At 39.8% G+C, this 20525-nt stretch overlaps 1 protein-coding gene across 11 annotated transcripts in view; it reads right to left on the bottom strand.

Moving 5' to 3' along the window:
* Positions 1-1010: 1010 nt before the first annotated feature.
* PICALM (phosphatidylinositol binding clathrin assembly protein) overlaps positions 1011-20525 on the bottom strand; it is an 82675-nt gene continuing 63160 nt past the window's right edge. For 2 of the 11 annotated variants that reach the window (XM_089512881.1, XM_089512880.1), the window contains exons 13-24: positions 19155-19301; positions 18213-18296; positions 17863-17943; positions 14902-15006; positions 14199-14330; positions 14055-14085; positions 13277-13376; positions 12050-12073; positions 9822-9881; positions 8284-8388; positions 3774-3876; positions 1011-2598 (exon numbers count right to left, since the gene is read on the bottom strand). In XM_089512881.1, the coding sequence (XP_089369007.1) occupies positions 3784-3876; positions 8284-8388; positions 9822-9881; positions 12050-12073; positions 13277-13376; positions 14055-14085; positions 14199-14330; positions 14902-15006; positions 17863-17943; positions 18213-18296; positions 19155-19301 (962 nt within the window). In that variant the 3' untranslated portion in view covers positions 1011-2598; positions 3774-3783. The remainder of the gene's footprint in view (positions 2599-3773; positions 3877-8283; positions 8389-9821; positions 9882-12049; positions 12074-13276; positions 13377-14054; positions 14086-14198; positions 14331-14901; positions 15007-17862; positions 17944-18212; positions 18297-19154; positions 19302-20525) is intronic. The other 9 variants (XM_089512885.1, XM_089512882.1, XM_089512884.1 and 6 more) reach the window with 9 other exon arrangements.

The raw sequence follows: 20525 nt of genomic DNA, 5'->3' as shown, positions 1-20525 counted from the left end.
TTTTGAAAAATTGGGGAAAGCACATTTCTGGTGGGGTTGTGCTTCACAATGGATGGGGGGGGGGGGGGACAGAGGGAATTAACCCCAAGACCTGCTGAAGTTGCCTTTTCCCATGTTAAAACAAAGATGTTAGGCATGCACATGGTGAGGCAGAAACACAGGAATCCTTTGTCATGGCCCAAAGGTTACTCGAGGCTCTTGTTTCCATGTCTCTGAAGTATGTCAGAGGGTCTTGCATCAATTATTCAACACCTAAGAAACAAACATTCAGTGACTAAGAATGACTAAACACTGTGGTAATACAGCTAATGACTAAACACTGTGGTAATACAATATCCAGCATCCCAAATTCCTGAACAATCCAGTGCTGCACCTTTTGTGGCAATTGTGAGAAGCTTAGATATAACCTATGTTAGTGTTTCCTATAAAATACATCCTCCTGTGAAAGAGCATTAAAGAGGAAAGGGTGACTAGGAGAGAGACCTTACATAACTCTCTCTCTCTCTCTCTATAGATGGGGAAGCCCTCTATCTAAAGACATCAGGGCACATGGCTCTAGTCCTACTCTTCTCCCTGATGTGCAGCTGGACATACAACAGCTCAGGACATTTACTAGTACTGGGATGGCTCCCTTCATCATGCATAGTTGAATCAAAGGAAGGTTGGCACAAGACCAGTGGAATGAAATTGATATAATTTTGCCATTACTCACTTAGAAATAAATTCACTTAATCTTACATGATTTTGACTAGAGGATTTTGAGGGGTGTTGATTTTAAAAGATTAGTTGACTGTGAGGCTGTACAAGCAGTTTCAGCTATGATGGCAGTTTAAGTGCGCATTATCACTTACCTTGATGGGACACGTGGAAAAGCAGCTAGAATGTCAATCTGCACTTGATAAACACCAGCCTTCCAGTATATGGCACTTTTAGTAACTAAAAACATATTTTGCCTCACAGTCAAAAACATCAACCACCAGCCACTGCAGACCTTCATAACGTAACAAAAGTTCTGTGGAAGCTGCATTTTATTTGAAAATCCACATTTTTTTTGCTAACTTACATTTTAAGATTTTAAACAAAAATAGAATCTGCGGAGACAATGCAGCAAGTATGCTTAATTCATGTACAGAATTGCTTTCATACCTTTGACTATCCTTCTTAAGGCCCCAGATGCCACCCAAACTGGTATGATGTATTTACACAAAGCACCGATCAACAGTGCTGCTTCAAATTATGCAGAAAACTAAAAGGACTCTTACACACCAAGAGGACAACACACCTGGAAGTTCTCTGGCACAAACCCCCATTAAACTGGAGCTTCTGATGGACAACTTCATGGTGGATTATGCCCTTACTAAAGATGCTACTTCCCTTCTGAGATTTTATTCTATGTCATGGTACATGATCACGGAGATGGCACCAGCCAAATGAAAGGGCAAGGAGGTCAAAGCAGGTTTTTTTCACATAATATCTCAGAAGTTGCATTTGTCGTGTGTGGGTTTGTTTGTTTTTTATACAGAGAAGAAGGAAAGTCTTTAAAAATGAAAGCAATTCCTCACATTCATTTTGGAAAGGCCGTAAGTCAAGTGTTAAGATAAATGACATGCCAAGCACAAAGCAAGGAAAGTTTTTTCCAGAAGCACTGATGCCCGATCAGAAATATTGTGCTCCTCCCCATCAGTCAGCTGTCTCCCTGCCCCCACCATCTTCCTTGCCACAGTCCTTAACAGAACTGACCACTTAATACATCAACTCTTAATTTCTGTGGAAATTTGATTACTGGTGTTTTCAGACCTTTTGAACATACTCAGTGCTCTGTGTGGTTTGGTGCATATTGAATGAAGATGCGGGTCTGAACCAGCATTGTTCTTGTGGATAAAAACAGGAAGGGGGAGAAAAAAGAACTCCAAGAGGGAGACATATTGTATACATCCACACTCATTTCCCCACAAAGGAGACTTTGCGATACACTGTTACTTAAACTGATAATCATAAATAAATACAAACAATAATAATACATAAAGGAATGTCTATGCAAACGGAATATATAATTCTTTTTCTTTTAAAGTTAAACTTTTCATTATTGAGTCTAACGTTTATGATGACTGAAGAGAGGAAATTGTAAAATTAGAGTTAGGATTTGATCCCCTAGAGAAAAGTCATTGGCGTTAATGGTAAGAGGATGCCCAGCTCTTTGTTCCATAGGGCAGTTCCAGGTACATGTTTTACCCTTCATAGGAGAACAAGAGGCTTCCTTTTGTGTAGTATCGAGTGAAGTTATGCAACAGATGATGAAAGTTACTGACATGTTAAGTCATGGGGGGGGGGGAGGAGAAAAAAGAATCCCACACCAAAATTATGGCAAATTCTTGGCTTTATACCGAGTGCGGGAGGATGCTGAGGCTTCTCTATACTGGTGCTCCCACTGTTGTCGTGGGCCTTGTGTGATTTTACTGGACAATTCGGGTGAACGAGAGTCTGAGCCACCATCTGTTTTGATCTGGCTGGAAAGAAGGGTTTCTTGTTGAGCACGTGTCTTTCTGGAACTGTTCCCCTTCCTCTCCGCTTTGTCTGGCATGGTCACATGAACTGTATCTGGAGAAGACAAGACAGCATCAGCATCGCACATCCAAAACATCACCTTCAGCCTCTACTGCCAGCAAAACTCTCCTTTGGTTATCCAAAAGCTTAAACATGAAATAGAGCTCCTTGGTGGTTAACCAGAAAGACAGTGATATCCATCTGTGTTCAATGAAGCATAAATCCATTGGGGGGAAGGACTTTCCTTTTTCATGCAAAGTGCAAAAGTAAGTGCGGCAGTCAGTGACTTTATTCTACCCCAGCCTCAAAGATTTTGGGGGTGCAGTGTGTCCATGAGGACTGCTGTGTTTGTGTCATCCACTAGCTCAATACAGAATTTAAACTGTAACCTGAAGCTCTTGGGAATGGTAATCAGAGGATGTGAGACCAGTTGTGCTGATGACAACTAATTATTATGCAGAAAACAGTATTTAAAAACTGTGAATGGGTCTGTATATTTCTACAATAAATTAAAACCTCTCTCTTAAAAAGATCCTGGGACTTTAAACCCAGAAGGCAATGCCAAAATATCCCATACCCCCTGGGCACAGTGAAATAGGAAAGGTGCACTGTTGGGATGAGTTACAAAACTACAATCACTCCTTGTTTTTCTATTCTTTTCTACTATTTTTCTACTTTCTGCTGACTTCCAAGTTTGTGAAAAAGATTTTCTTTTGAATGTGGTCCCAGTTATTTTGCAAGTGTAAATGGTATGAGATGGCCAATACATACGTACATACATACATACATAATTTGGAGGGGGCTTGCTCTTAAATGGGAGACACAGAACCATAACTGCCAGCTGTTCCTTTTGGGTGAAGAGCCCCCTTTCTTCCCTTCTCTCCCCTCACATACACATAATCCAAGCCTCTTAACTTTTAAAATCATTTTCAACAAACAAAGGACAAAGAAGTTCTTCATATGTGCCTGTGGCATTATAAGGACTAGAAGCTTTTCTTTGACAAAGAAAAATTCTCAGTATGCTCCTCAAATTCCTGAATTCCACATTGGCTGCCATGGTTTATATATAGCCACAGAATCGGAACATGCACATCTATGGAGCCCCCAAATGTGTTATTTTAATGTGATAATGTATATCACAAGGGAGGTGCTCAGGGTTTATACATTGGTGTTGACACATAGGAGACAGTCTGCACGTTGTCAATGCTCCCAGAGTTAGCATGCAATACCTAAATTGTCCTACAAGAAATCCTGGAGGGAGAGCTCTGCAAAAGGATCCTTTCCTGAAGCTCTGTGAGGACTCTGAGTGGATGGGCTGGAAGCTGCAGACAGCTGGGAGAGAAGATGGCAGAGAGGGAAAGAGAAAAAGAAGGCCTCAATGAGAGAAATATGAAGGCAGAAAATGTAATGATGGAGGAGGCAGTTAGGAGGACGGTACTTAGGGCTGAAGCAGGCTGCTTAAAAGGAGACGTCTGACTGCATGCAAAGTTGAGCCTGCTCCAATGGTATGGCAGATGCTGGTTAGAGGGCTACCCACAGCAAAGGTGAACTGGATGTAACTGGCTGAAATGCCCAGTGCCTCAGCCAGTAGCCTGGTATTATCTCAGCAGGTCCAATCAGCATCTCAGCCAGCCAACAGCAGAAGCCAGAGCAAAGCAACCTTTGATAAACCTCCTATTTATTTGGTATTGGCACACCAAACATGGCCAGTCTGCAGCATTAGGTGCTAAATGTTGCAAAAGGAACAAATATCTGCAGAAGAAATGGGGGTGGAGGGGGTTATATGTAGATTAGTGACAAATCCATCCCATGGCATGAAGGGAAGAATGCAATGGGGCTAGAGTTGAACAATCTCTTATCGTAGTTTTGACTTGCCAAACACTTCACTATGCACTGATTTATTTATGCCCATTGAACTTCATCTACCTATCCCAATGTTTTCACATCATGTGACACAGGGTCATTTGGAATTGTTCTTACAACAGTTGTTACCACAACTATGCATTGTTTGCTTTCTCCAAAACCCATCTTATGAAAATGGCCCCTCTGTAAATTAGTGGCTCTGCTTTCTGGCTGTTTTTTTTTTTTTTTTGTTTTTTTAAAAACCTTACTGCTGATGACAAGACACAATCCAGGTTGCCACCATTACAGGAGAAATTAGTATACAGAGCAAAGCATCTTTAAGGATCACTTTCCACCAGGAAATTCAGATAAAGCTGGTGACTGAACATAAGTATGGGATGCCAGATATATATGTGATGTCTTCACATGAAGCACAATTTGGGGAAGGAGGAAAGAAGGGGCCAGGCATCCAATCATGAAGCCACAACTGACTATACTTTCAGAAATTAGGAAGAGCTCAGTCTTTGCATGCAAAGGGTTCTAGGTTTAAATTGCTGGCACATCCACTTAAAAGCTTCAGAAAGCAACTGATAGGAAATCACTTTCTGCAAAACAGAATAAGCAATGTTGGGCTACATAGTATACTAGCTGACCTGGTATTGGCTAGCTTCCCTACTGAGGGAAATGGGGTAAGAATGCAGAATTTTTGTTTATAAATCTATTTCTACTCATTCTGCCTAAAGCCACCATAGCATCATAGACATGTTCATTCAGAGGTACAGCCCACCAAATGGAGCTTCATCCCAAGTGTGCATTGGATGGCAAAACCTGAGCCCAGGACATGACTCAAAGGGACAAGAACTACAAAACAAAACAAAACAAAAAACCTCCTGCATAGTCTAGTGCTTCTCAGAGCAGCCATGTGCTCTGTATACACTATGCACTGAGGACTTTTAGACTCATACAGTACCACATCCAGGGACCCCCTGCACTGGTCACTGGGTCAGCAGCATGACATTTTACAGCTGGGCAGCCCCTTAAGAGCCCTGCTGAGGATATGCTTACAATCTATTCAAATACATGTTGCCTACACATCTCTATTAACATTGTGGAAGTAGACTGAAGTCTTCAAAAGCTCATGCTGCCAATTTCTTTCTTTCAGTTAGTCTCAAAGGTGCTACAGGATCTCTCCAACATACTGATTCTACAGACTAACACAGCTATATCTTTGAATTAAACATGAGTGAATCTTGTTCAGATTATTTTTGAATGTGATATTCTTGCATTTTCTATTTTCTTATATGAAGGGAAGCACATTTACTATCTTCAGCTAGGGGATGAAACTTTTTTGGCCTGTCTTTCAAACAACTGGATCTAATCAGTCACCCCCAAGGAAGAGTTCTATTCAAAACATGATGTGTAAATAGTTTTCTACAACCCCTTGAAATCCTCCCCTGCCATTTTCGTACCAATATTTGGTGCCTTCCTGTTACTACACAGGAAGAATTCACTGTTTGGAGATACCACCATGTGGAATTCAAGCAGCCCAAAGTTTGACATTACAAGGTGCAAGAAACTACTAATGACTGTAGTAGCTGCTAGTTCTAACAACTGCTGCAGCCTTCACTTTCTCTCAAGAGCACAGTGCTTCCTAGACTGAACAGTAAAGGAAACAATGTGGTATCTATGAAGAAACAAGCTCTTCATCCATGGCTGTAGCAGTTGTTGGGAGCCACAGCAGCTAGAGTCTCCTTTTTATAAACCTGAGGCTTGCTCATGGAGATCAGATTCAACTGGGACACAGACATTTGAGTGTATGGGCTGTAGAGGTCAGGAATCAAACAATGTTTTCTCATATTGTGTGCCTGGAAATGAGGAAGTAAATATGGAAGCAAAGAGGAAGAGTAAACTGCATAGATGGTTATGACAGAAGAAGAGGAGAAGGTGCAATGAATGACCATTTTTAGTTTCATGGCATGGATGGGGAGTTGGGGCTCATCCATTCAAGTTAGTTTTGCAACACTTTGTGTGGAAGGTTCCGCAACACATGTAGTTTAATAACAAAAGACCTGCCAACACCAACAAGTGACCAAGAAGTGGAGGCTCTTCCAGAACTCGCAGTGAGCACAGAGTACACAATACCTCCAGTGTGAAGAAGCAGGAGGCAGAGTGAAGGCCCAACACTGCCAAAACTCATGGCACCAAACACTCTCCCACAACGGGCCTTTGTTTCCTTCCCAAGAAACGCTAATAAATCTGACATCAGCAAAGTAAAACCAAGCACAAGGATGAAGCACAAAACAATCCAGTGACCAACTCAGCAAGTGCCTAAATCAAGAATATACCTCCAACACCATGTGTGGTTTTCCAGAGGAAATGTATTTCCTCACCCTTAATGCACACAGTCAGGATCTATCTAGATGCTCTGAAAGGAAACATGGTCCAAATTCATTTCAGACTGTATCAGTTATGAATATAGTAGGGAGGGTAGGAAGAACAGCTGTGTCCAAATACTTCCTCTCATCAAAACTTTCCTGACTGTGAAAAGCTGACTATTGCGCAAAATTCCACCATGATCAAAAAAATGCCTCAAAACAGCACATTTCCTGGATATGCTAGGATGTGTTTTTGGTTGGAGATACTGAACATTCATTTCTTCCTCATGCTAGCATTTTGCCTGCATTGTGAAGTGATACAGTCCAGCGGTAAATGTTAACCATGTGTTCTAAGAGATTTACAGTTCATGCAACCTGCTGAACATCCAAATCTACATTCACTGCCATTACACTAGAGTATGTATGCATCTCATGAAACAGTGGTTCCCAATCCTTTCTGTGCCCCACACCCCTAAGAAATATTTGATTAATGCTCACAACCCCTGCAAAAGGAGTATCACATCTGAAGTCTAACTTCCAATTTCTGTACCACAAATTGAATCACATACAATATTGCAGGTGAACAGACTGCACTTAAAAGATAAGCTTTTAACTCAGTGGGTAAATTGCAAATCTAAACTGAGCAATTAAATTCTAATTTATTCAGAAAAAAATGAGCGATGACTCATGACTCAAGGACACAAGCCACTCTTTATCACTCCCCCTGAAACTCCACCTCGCACCCTCTTGGGCACCCCAGGTTGGGAACCCCTGTCATAAAACTATCGCAAGCCTTCTATTTAAAAAATAATAGCAATGTTTTAGCTTGCACAATTCCACCATGCCTCAAAAACAGCGCATTTCACACTTTCTTGTCAGGGAAGTAGAGGAAGATATCCTCATATTTACTAACAACTACCTACATTCAAATATAAACCGGGCCACAGAAAAAGGATATATCAATTTCATCTTCTTTTGGACAGTGTATTGTCTTTATATATCTTGGGTATGGGAATAATTTGGGCCTCAGAAAACTTGCTTGCTTTTCTCTGAATACAAGTAATGCAGCCCCTGAGTTTCATCTCAGGCTGCATGAATGAAATTTCCATGCACAAGTGCCACATAAATAAACAGAGGTACTGTAGTAAGAGCCTATAGTGTAGTAGGGAGAGCCAGCATGGTGTAGTGGTTTGAGAATTGGACTACAACTGTGGAGACTGGGATTCGAGTACTCACTCGATAATGAAAACCCACAGGGTGACCTTAGGCAAGTCACATTCTCTCGGTCTCAAAAGGAGGCACTGGCAAAAACTCTGAACAAATACATTGTCTTTTTTTACCGGGGCTACAAACCTTCTATGCAGAGCTATTTTATTTCTGAAACAGAAACAGTGTGCTTCCTGACAAGACAACCAAATATGCCATTAAAAAATAACAACACAACATGCAGTAGATCCTGCTTCTTGTGAACTGATTTGTGTTGCTGGAACCTTAAAGCTTTAATGACCAATTTAACACCCACCTGGGCTCCCGATACCGGGCCAAAAGGATTTGGAGGTCTCATGACAGGCTGGCTATATATTAAGGTTGGTTGTGTCAGTACTGGTATTCCTCCCATTTGAGATGGCTAAAAATCCAGAAGAGCACAGAATTAATTGCACATATGTCTTTTTAAAACCACTAACAGAACAAAATGCTTCAAAGTCATCAAGTATAGCTAACGGCACTGTAGAAAAAATATTCAGAAATCAAAAAGGTTTAGCATTTAATGTCACCTCCAAAAGAGGACTGAAATCACTGTTCCTGACCTCTAGTTCTCTTCCCATTTCCACTCCCTCATGACTAACAAAGTGAAGGTATGGTGCATGTTTCCTCCACATAGAAAATGCTTTCATTTTAATGCTTTAGTATGGAATTAGCTACAGGGCTTTTTTAAATCAAAAATTTACCAAAATTAACTTCTTTGTAAGTCTCGGGATATTCCTTTCATACACTGACCACACTAAAATACCAGATGATATTATATTTACACTCTACATACTATAATAACATACATACAGATGAATTAACCACCTCTGTCTACTAGGTTCTGCACATAGTCTGGAAATTTTTTATCCTGAACTCCCACAGTTAATAGTGTTTAGACTGGTTTAGATAATTTGAAAACCAAAGAAACAGTAAAATTACCTTGGTGCTAAGGGCCCAGCATGGGGGAAGGAGGGGTGAGCACACACACACATGCCCCTCGCCACCCCCTGCTTTGGCCAGTTTACCTCAGCAGGCCAAAGCACAGGGGGAGCGCAAGCACATGCCCCTCATGCTTTCCCAGATGCCTCACTTGTCCAGCCTCCCCTACAGTTGGGTGGCTAGCGCACAAACCAGCACCACACCAGGTGACATCAACATTAGGGATACTACTGGGTAGAACAAGGTAAACAATAGACACATAATAGTTATAATTAAAACAGCAGAAATCTGCAAATTTAAATTTTGTCCAAAAAGAGAAAAAGGAAGAACGGCAATTAAAAGCAGGCAGAGAAGCCAAATAAATGTCCTGGAAGAAGGAGAAATGAGGTCAAAAAGGAAGTGGTCCAGAGTTCAAGCATAACCACAGAGAATGCTCTGTCATACGATGCACAGAACAATCTCACCTCAAGCCTTAGAACTGGGCTGGGGAAAACGGCCCACAGGCTATATTAACACACCCACTGTTGATGCCATCAGAGCACCAATCAGCCACTAAAAGTCTCTGCCCCAAAATGTCCCTCAAGGGACACAGAGATGTAATTCTGCTACATTTTCAGAGTTCCCTGGGCCATTTTAGGTCCACAAGGGCCTTCTGGTACGTACGTTCTGCTTTACAAACAGGCCTTTCATGCGACAGTAAGGTCTGAAACCAATTTCTTTGCTCTATTAGGTTTTCAGTTGTTTCTTTACGGAATGTCATTCTATGTACCTCCCTCTCACTAACTCCATACATATACGGGATGTGGGGGAAAGACAATGCTAACAGTTGAAACAAAAATTATCCTTCCACACCTAGAAATAAAGTTTACTTACCATTCCATAGCCCATCATTCCTGTTGGTGTTGTAGCAGGATAGGCCATGACAGGTGGTGCCTAATAAAGAGAATATTAAACATAAGACAAGAGGTGACAAAAGTTCCACAAAACAGTAATGAATTGGCTGGACTGGGAAAGTTAAGTGACAGCCACAGCCAATCTCCTGGTTACCAATATAGCCAGTAACTGGCACTCAAGCAAATTCCTAGAAAGCCACATTGCTGTCCTTGAAGGGAATTCTTTCTTGTGTTAACACTGCTGAAAATATCCAAGGTCACACATGACAGCTGGTGCACAACATGATCCATGACAAGGTAGTGTGGCATCTTCCCAAAGAGGCCTAACTGACAACATGTATAGTGATTACATTTAAGTAAAGGAGCTTCTAACAAGCACAAACAGAGGTGCTGTCAACTCATTCCTAAGGCTTTATAAAAAACAAAAAACAAAAACAAACTAAGCCCCACTTGATGAACTTCATTCAATCACAAATCCACAGATTAGCATCTGCAATAGTACCTGAAAAGGAACTCTGTTTAAACCTAAACAAAGGAAACTTTTTAATCTGATGTTACTACTAGTTAGTTCTTATCAGGAGTTTAGACTGTGGCATGTTTTTATATGGAGGGCTTCATGGTTTTTAGCATATCTTGTTGGATGGCCTCTAGATATTGCAATTAAAACACAGCTTACAAGAATTTTATTAAATATAGGAGTGTAATTGAAGAAGACAGGCATCTTCATATCAGAATCTCAGCCTTCACAATTATCTAGGCAGTCAAAACTTCTGAACTCCTGAAAATAAGGGGGACAGGCTTGGGTCTTGAATGCTATTTTTGCAACATAGTCTGAGTTAAGCTCCACTCAAACCTCTACTTTTGACATATTCCCACATCATAATCCATACATTTTGGGAAATGGATGAAAATTCCCACTAAATATGCCAACCTGGGAACATACATGACTGCTCAACCCACACTAGAAATTTCTCCTGTGTGCAGCTATCAAAGCTAAAGGAGGAAATACAAAAGCGTTGTTGCATGTTAGGCCAGTACTCGACATAGCAGTATTTCTTCAAGAGATTTAATCTCCTGAAAACAAAGTTGCTCTGGACAAAGGGAAGGTGAATAAAATCAATATAGCTTTTCAGAAATAATTGCTCTCATGAATTACAAAATCCACTGGACAACAGAATCCAACTTGCCACTGGCTATCATGGTTAATGAAATGATACAGCAATTAATATTCATAAAGCTGAAAAAGCAAGATATTATGCATATGGATACATATGGCCATACAGCTGCTGGACTTTTGAGTGCTTAAGGCTAGTTTAGGATTTTCCCCACAATGAAAAGAGTACAGGGAAAGACCAACAGTAACACAAAAGAAGGAACAAATTATGCTAAAGTGAGATATCACTATAACTAGACGAGCTAAAGAAATAAAGTAATTAAGTCTGCAGATATGAGGCAATTCATAATATCCAAAATATCAATGTGTAAAGCAGATTGAATAAACCACACCCAAGGCTGTAAAAAATAAGGGAACATCCCACAGTAAATTAAGAAAGCAAGAAATTTACCATAAATGAGTATTTGGAATACATTAAAACTATTAGTGACTTTATCCTTTAGCTCTTATTGCCTCTTATGAACAATTAGGCTTACTGATCCTTTGTGTACAGTTGTGCTGTCGTTTTAAACACTATTATTGCCGCTTTTTCTAAAAAAAGTGAGATGGCACTCCCTTTAGAAGGAGAATTCAAAAATTATGATCAGCTTTTCAACCACCCTACTTAGCATTTTGGGACATATTGGTCTCTCCCCATTTGAAATCAAGGCTATAAATAGTGGAGTGTGAATAAGAAGCCTGTGAGGTTTCATGCAGTTATTCACACACACAAGTGCCTTTTTTATTTACTTTATTCAAATGCATTAAAAAAGGCAATACAGACACGCACACCCACACCAGCTATCTGGCAGCAAATGGCAGAGTTTGAAGCAAGAGGGGGAAAAAATCATTGTAGGATTTTTCCATGCCATCATTGGCATCAAGAGACCTGCAGGACACCCATAAGATCTAGAGCTGCTCAAGATTTCCAACATGCTCGAAGATCTTAACATAACGAAAGTGTGAAATAGCAGGATTATGAGGTTCTGCTGTAGTGGTTAATATCAGCATGCCAGTTTGATTGCAAATAAAGGCTGCGGGTTTTGTTCACTTACGTATTGTGGAAAATGCATGCCATTCTGTTTTTCCCCAGAAGAACAATTACATAATGCAATAACACTGGATTAGAAATGAGTACTTACACAACAGAATATACACAGAGCATTTTAGTCACAAGTGCGCTTAACAACCCTGAAAACACAAATTCTTATAATCCAAAGCTATTTAAATGAAGCATCTGGTCAAAAGGACAGTGGCAAGGTTGATGAGTCCACAACGCAAACTCAGCACTTGTTTTAATATGTTTCATGTGGACAAGCTTCCCCTAAAGAAGCAAATGAATAAATAAATAAAAACCATGGATTTCGGGAATACTGGAATCCACCAATAAAAGGCAAAGTATTCACAAGGGACCCAGACAACAAACAGAGGTAAGGCAGAAGATGAAGGAAACATGTTAGTCCTTCCTATCTTAACATTAAAACTATTAGGAACTCTTAGCTTTGGCTGTGTCAGAACACAGACTTTATCCCTGGACTGGACCCCCCTCTCAACAATATAATGAATTTCTAAGTGCATAGACTGGGGAAAGCATCCAAACATACTATTCCAACATCTACAACATGAAGTGGTACAGTTCAGACAGAGTAGTATCACATAATCATCTTGCTCTGGGAGTAACATTATTAATTTAGAAGCATCAATCTTTGTACATTAATGTTTAGCACAGAATTACATGTCACCAGGGGAATGAGGGTTTCCCAACTAAATTTCCCTTCACAATGTCACTTCAAACCGAAGCCTCCAGAGAACATATATGTGGGGAAAAGTGCTCAATCCTTCTCCTCTTCTACTAAGTTTCCTTGGCAAGCAGTAACTAAAAATATGCCTTAACGTCTTATTTGAGAATGCAAAAAGAGCACAAGTGGGGCACAATATCCACCAGCAGTTAGGTCATACTTAATACACACTAATTTAGAAGCACTGCAAAATCTAGGAAGTTGTTTTACTCACCCTCTTAAGGGAGAGATAAGAGATGAATTGAGAGATGAATTGATCTGACGTGAGTGAGAGATGAAATGATCTGATATGAAATTTTTGAGGAAGTCTATGGCTGTTGATTTTAAGACAAATGGCCAACAAATATCCATTGTAATACACTCTATTGTGACATCTATGAAGTTACTTGGGCTCTAACAGTGTGGTACCAGGTTCTCTGTTTCTCCTACCCAAATCTTCAATTGACTTTTACATTTTGAACTGCTGACATAACAATTGCTTACCATTGTTGGAGCATTCCATGCTGTCGTAGGCGCAACTTTGGGTTGCCAGTTGGAGCCTCCTGTTAGTTTTTTTTCTCCTGGCTGCGTCCAATTCACATCACTTGAAACAAATGTTTTAACATATTAATACTTACTTGGCTATTCCTTTCCAGTTCCTTTTCTTGCAGACATATTAAAAGGCAGATGAGATACAGAACAATTTTAAAAAGTTACAAACAATTTCTCTCTGTCTCCCCATGAATCTCAACAACTTGAAAAAACCTGTTCAAGCCGTCAAAAACTAGTTCGATTTTAAAAAAAAAGGTGGCAGACAAATTTCATTCATGCAAATCCACCATGAGATAAATAGCTCACCACAGGCTTAAACTTCACATTGAAGAGGCCAAAGCAGGAACATATATGGCAAACTGGCATGAAGAAGTTTAAAGGGGTAAAGGCAGAGGATGTAGTCCCTAATGAGGGACCCTGGTTAATGTTGAGCAGTGCTGATCATCAAAACACAGCAACAGATCTGGTATTCTGAAGGCTACTTCCTTCTCTCATGGGGTAAATAAACTCGATTCAGGAACACTCAGGAACAAAAACTCCAAGGAAGGGGCAGTGAGACCAGTGTTCTTCCCTTTCCACCTAGAATTACTATTTCTGAGGGTGGGGTCAGTATTTGTCTCCTCCCAATGAATTTCATCAAGTAACACATCAAGGAACTTCATCAAGGAACACTATGCCATAAAACATAGTGAAGATGTGCTGTGTTAATGCTGGTTTAAGAAATACTCACTTCTTAGTTGTTCCATTTCCAATGCCCAGATCTGTTACAAGAAAGGAAAATAATTGGAAGCATACTGTTAATTTTTCTTTTTTCTTCTTTTGGAAAACTGTTTAATGAGATGGTACTGTAAAACTTTTACAAAAATATACTTACTGCCCACAAGATTGGCTAAAGATGAATCCAGATCATCCAAGACTAACTTGTTTGGTGGTGTTTTGGAAGCTGGAAGACTCTGGTTTTGTGAAGTCACTGTTGGTTTTAAGAGTCCACCCAATTCATCAAATGCTTTCCAAAAAATAAAAATAAAAATAAAAAAATAAGCAGGGTGCATTATCAAATATTTTGAAGTCCTTTAAGATCTAAAATATTTATGTAAAAAAGCTAGATATGATAAAGCTTCAAAATGCCTTAGAATAAATTGTGTTGCTATGTTTCTGGGTCAAAAAGTAGGCAAATACTGATTGTTTTGCTGGTAAGAAACCTCACTCCCATACAGTTGGCATCCAGGATCCAAAAAGAAATGCCAGAGTAGTAGCAATATTAATCTGATGCAGGGGAAGGTCTTGTTGTAATGTACAGATTTACTGCAACATAAGCATTTTTGTGAACTAGGACCTACTACTTTCAGTGGGAAGGGGAGGGGAGGGAGGGAGAAAGAAAGAAAGAAAAAAAAGAGAGAGAGAGAGAGAGAGAGAGAGAGAGAAGCATCAATAAACATGGGTTCATCAGCCAGTGAAAAATCTTAGGGATCCCATGAAAGTGTATTCAAAAATAAAAACACTGCAATTTTCTGGCGTGCCCTGAGATTTCTCTCTTCTTTGCACAATAGTAAGTAATTGCTACTTAAAAGACCTACCACCAGAATCCACTGGTGCATGTGAAGTTTTGTTTCCAAACACAGACTCAAAGTCAACGTTAAGGCTTGCAGGGGGCTGCGATGGAACAGGAGATGGAGTGAACCCTACAAACAGACATTGAAAGAATGCTAAGCTTGTTTATACGCAGTATGTGAACTCTCAGCTGCCGTACAAGTAGCAGTTCAGTGGCCAATAAACAGATGATGGATAAACACTGGAAAAGGAGCCTGCAGGAACTGCATGATATGTGATCCTTGAGGAAAGGTCTATGATGCAAGAAGCGATACATCAAAACTGCTTGTTGCATACAAAATAGAGGTACTGAGTGGAAGTACACACAGGCCCAGCTTCTAAAACTAGAATTTTCCAGTGTTGCCTTTAATGCAGAAACAGTAGAATTCTTCAAAACTAGATGACCAGTTGTGAATTTTCTTTGGTCACTGCTATACTGAGAGTCTTCAATGTTTCTGATTTCAGTTCATTTCCACCAAACCTGTCACCACTGTTCTTAAGTAGTGTTCAAAATGGCATACTCTGGCTCTCCTGACTTTGTTGTCTCCACTACCATTTCCCAACCCCAATAGCTTCTCTGTCATCCACACCACTAAGCCACAAACAGTTCACTGAGATTTAGAACCTATATCACGATTACTTTAACCCTGAGCTCCTGTGTCCATAAATACAGTTCAGTCATGAGCCAAGCACTTGTTTTAAATTCTTTTTCCATCTGATATCCATGTTACACATTCTATTTTCCATGTTTTTACAAAATACCTCTTGCTAAAAATGTACAAATGTTTTAAACATATATGTCAATGTGGCATCATAACTGAATCAGAAGGAACTTCCATCATTTGAAACACAATTACTACCGATTTCTTTATACAGAATATTAGGCACACATACACAGAATCACATAAATTAAGCTTCTTTCATTTTACTGAGAATCACTATGATGAATCCCAAGCACACTGAGAGCTCGAGAAGAGCTTCCCTAATCAGATCAGCCTGATGCAGTACTGAAATGGTACATTTGAATTTACGAAATCTATGTCAAGGGACAGAAAGAGTTGCAAATACACCTATAGTATATAAGCACATGTATGCAGCAGTTTTGGCCCCCTCAATCTATCATATAGTTGGAGATGGAATAGAAAAAGGTTTTAGAATTCATGGTGGCTTTTTTCCTAGAAAGAAAGGCTTTCTTGTTCAGAGAAATAGACAGAGGGGTATGACAGAAGTCCATAGTCATAACAGAATACTGAAATGCAAGATACCAGAGCTTGGGATCATCTTATTAAATATTTTGGCAGTAGATTCAGGACAGAAGGAAGTACATAACACAAAATGTAAAAGAAAGCACTATTACAAAAGATTAGTGACCGGAAGAGAAGACAGATGAACCAAACCTGAACTGCATCAAACCTTAATATAATATGGAAAAGCATTTCTACATTGTCCATTTGTCAGCGTTACATGGATTAGGGCCCCAAATGGTTATGTTCTTAAGACTAGGATTGTTACATTAAGTACAAAAAAAAAAAAAAAAAAAAAAGCATGGCACCACTCCAGATGACATACTTGTATCAAGCAACTTCCTACACCATTATTCTATTTTAGGTGAGATAATGCATTCATAGGAATACCAACACAGAAAATCTGAATTGCAGTGGTATGACAAAAGTCATACAAACGATGTAGACTATTTCCTAAGGACTCTGATCACTTCAATACCCCTAACACAATACAGTTGGCCTTCTACATTTGCGGCTTTGACTTTTGCAGCTTTGATTATTCACAGATTTAATTAACACTTTATCTCTAGGAATCTCCAAGTCCACCAGCGCAACTCTATGGTCAACTTCCACCAGAAGTCACGCTGGAAGACCTAGAGATTCCTAGCAAGAACTCTTCTCTAGGCATTTGTAGGTCCTCCAGAGCAATTTCATAGTCAACTTCCGGCAAATGTTGACCACAGACTTGCACTGGAGGATGTAACGATTCTGAGAGGGACATTCTCTCAGGTAAAAATGCAAAACAAAAAACAGTGGGTTTTTTTAATTTGTGGTTTTTCCACTTTCATGGAGGTCCTGCAACCCCAACCACAGCAAATGTGGAGGGACCACTGTAAACCAACTAATTAAAAATAATAATAATTGTAAGCTGCTCTGAGAGCCTTTAGGGCTGAAGGGTAGTGTATAAATACTGTAAATAAACAAACAAATAAATAAACATTTCTCTTCACTGAATAATGAAGGTGTTTCCTTACAAGGGAAAGCTAACACATTCTTAAATTGGGGCTAGGGTCTGTTGAACATTTCAACCTGTATTTAACATACATTTTCAGGAAGAAGACAGGGCAATGGCTTTAAGTTACTTATAAGAAATGTTGGGAAATAAAATAAACATGCAATTCTAGGTGCTTTAAAAGGCCATGGTTAGCAACTACCTGTTGATGAACAGCTTTTAAAATCTGTTTTAACATAACCAAAATGTGAGATATTAACACTGGAATATCTGATTTGAAAAAGACATTTGCAACTTTTTAGGCATAACACCAAGCTATTTTTGAAATACTTTGGATCTATGTTCAATATTGCAAGTTGGGGGTGGTAAAAGAGTAGTCCTTTAAATTATGCTGGAATATAGTGTCAATCATTTTGTTGTCTAGCTTGTCAGGCCACAGGTCTCCCACTCTTGCTTTCAACAGATTTTTCTAAAAAATTATTTACCAATGACAAAAAATCCCCATGATCTTGCAGCCTGCTTGCAATCTGTTAACTACAATGAAGGGATTGGTACTTTTATTCTGGTCTAGCTTCCAATTTTCACCTGTACTCAATTGCTTTCGAAAGGTGGCAATAAGCCAATGACAATCCTGAAATTGAGATAGCTATTGTATTTCTACCCATGTCTGCAAAGTGAACCAAAGTTCCTGGTTTTTGAAAATGTTTACCTACCTCCATATAGACCAGCTACAGTTGAGGGCTCACTGCAGAAATGGGAAGCATTAGGATAAGCTTGTGGACCACAAAAAGAATCTGATAAAGGCATATGAAGCAGAAGAGCAGAGAAGGAATGTTATAGAAAGAAAGAAATAACGAACAGGGCATACTCTATTTGCTTACCCAAAGATTTGGAAGCTAAGTTAAGACTACATCTACAACACACACATACATACAGGCAATATAGTGACAACTTCTAAAAGGGGAAAATGTTACACTACCTAAAGACACGAGGCTCAAATGCCATGTTTTACACTTCTGGAAACATAAGGAAGTGTAAAACCCTTAAGGCATTTGTATTATACCTGAAGTAAAGTGACAGAGCTGAACAGTGGATGCATATTTGGTGGTCACAAAGGGGTTTGAGTCAGTAAATGGGTTGAAGTGATCTAGAGAACCAGAAAAAGTTAAATTGCAAGTTCCATGTATGACATGACAGTCTTGGAATGTATGCTTTTGAAGTCAGACTGGCCCACATCTGCTTCAAATTCTGAACACTAATTTAGGGAAAACCAAGGGCACACATTTGCTAAACTCTATGGGCTACATGTGACCCATAACAGCCTGTTGTGCAACTTGTCAAAACTTTGCTAATTATACTTATTTGGTTGCCCAACGTGGTTGATAAGAGTGGGCAGCTGTGGAAGGCTGGGAGTCCTCAGTAACCCCTAGAAGACCTTGGGTCTGCACCCCTCCACTATAAAAAAAACAAAAAACAATGCTAAATTCCTTCTACTGCATCTTGGCTATGTTTTATGCCCCCCAGACCATTTTAGGACCAGAACAGGACATTTTTTTTTAGAACAGAAGTGACCAGAAGTCACAGCCCTTAAAAAAGGACTCTCCTGGACTTAAAATGGCCAAAATGTCCCCCTGCCCTGTGGGCTGCATATAGCCTACAGCCTGTACTTCTTTGTCCATCCCTGCTGTTGGTGAAATGGTGACATGTTCACCCTCTTTTTTTCAGGGAGGGAGATATCCTCAAGAAGAGTGATCTCTGGGTTTCTCAGTAAATACTAGATAGATCTATAAGACTGGGATGACAAGGAATATGAAGTGTGCCCCCTCTTTCACCCACCCCCTGCTGTGCTCTCTGTCAACCAGACCACTAAACCTTCAAAAACTGGGCTGCAATTTAAACTAGACCTTGCCAATCAGAGTTAAAGCTCATTAGTTTGTAATCTTTTGGAAATCCTTAATTTGCCCAGCACTAAAGAAATGGAAAAGCCAGTCAGACAGTACTTTACCAACAAACATCTCATGAGTTGGTGTCCTAGAAGTGAAAGTGGGTAGTACATCAGAAGAGACAGAGAGGTGATCACTAGATTTTGTGAGGAAAGGATTTAGGCTTGGAATGGCATCGTCAACAGCATCAGCGGTAGAAGTGAATGGATCTGTGCAGCCCAGACAGAGCAGGAAGGAGAAGGAGGGGGAACCAAGTTAGCTGTGCATTAGTCATCAGGAACAGCATTAGTGTAACATGAAGTTACTTTTGCTCAAGAATATAAGCTGGCACTCCTGAACATACACTATATTTTCTTTTAATTCTTAGGAAAACGGACACCTACTCTAAATGAATTCTGGGAAGGAACCAGAAGGCATTCCCAAGGTTACAAATGATTCCTGAAAAAGGCTCTCCTTTAAATGTTGTGTATTTAGAAAACCCGCATATACACACTGCACACCACTTTTGATCCAAATCAGACTCTTGTTGCAGTGTCTCTAACTTGAGAGTAACTTCCATATGTGTGTTTTTCTAGGCTTGTCTTGAGTTCTTACAACTCCCTTTTTAACAACTTCCCTTCTCCCAAGTTGTACATGGCTAAGCTTGGCAGAAAAAACCCACAGCAGTCTAATTTCCTTGCTACTGCTGTAAAAAGTGTTGTATGAACTTACAGACCTAATATTTATATGGCAGACAAAGAGGAGTCGCTGCCAAGGTTGATTAAATATCACGGTACTAAATGAGTAAACCAAGGATGAGGTACTATAATCTCAACAGCTTTGGAAGGGAGTAGCAGTACTCCAGTCATTGTTTTGGACTCTGTACTGAACAAATTAGACACTGTCTGCGCTTGAATTAGAACTTAAAAACTTAGGCACTTGCATAGTTGGTGTATGCGTCAGGCAAACTGAATTAGAATGTCTTCACAGCTTTCTGTCTGGCAGAACACTGCAAATAATGGTAGGAGTTTTTCTAGTATGTTTTGGAAGATTATCTCCACAACATCAAATGGATAAAGTGTTATGCAAAGTTGATGACTTAAGACATATGTAGCAGCAAACAAAACAGCTCCCCCGTCCTAAGTCTAAGAGCATTCAAGCAGAAGACTAGTCTTAGTTGCACATATAGCACCTAATAGAGACCTCTGAAGCGTTATAAGTGGTTAGGAATAGGCAATCAAGAAGTTTCTTCTAACCCTCATAGGCTTCATAAATGGACTTCCTAAAAACCCATTATATTCCTGAGCCATTTTCCCTCATACAAGTCAAAATTCAAGTAAATGGCTCTTTAAGTCCCCTTCACCCATGTGGATAGCAACGAAGATTTTGGCAGAGCTTTCTTAATGAGCGCCTCAACTTTTGATTTTTAATACCTCTATCATTAGAAGAGACAA

The sequence above is a fragment of the Sceloporus occidentalis genome, unplaced genomic scaffold (assembly GCF_023333645.1).
Source record: "Sceloporus occidentalis isolate IW3139 unplaced genomic scaffold, rSceOcc1.0.p SCAF_2, whole genome shotgun sequence".
In the NCBI taxonomy this organism is placed as follows: domain Eukaryota; kingdom Metazoa; phylum Chordata; class Lepidosauria; order Squamata; family Phrynosomatidae; genus Sceloporus; species Sceloporus occidentalis.
The sequence above is the reverse complement of the archived record's forward strand: the minus strand, read 5'-3'. Positions and strand labels throughout refer to the sequence as shown.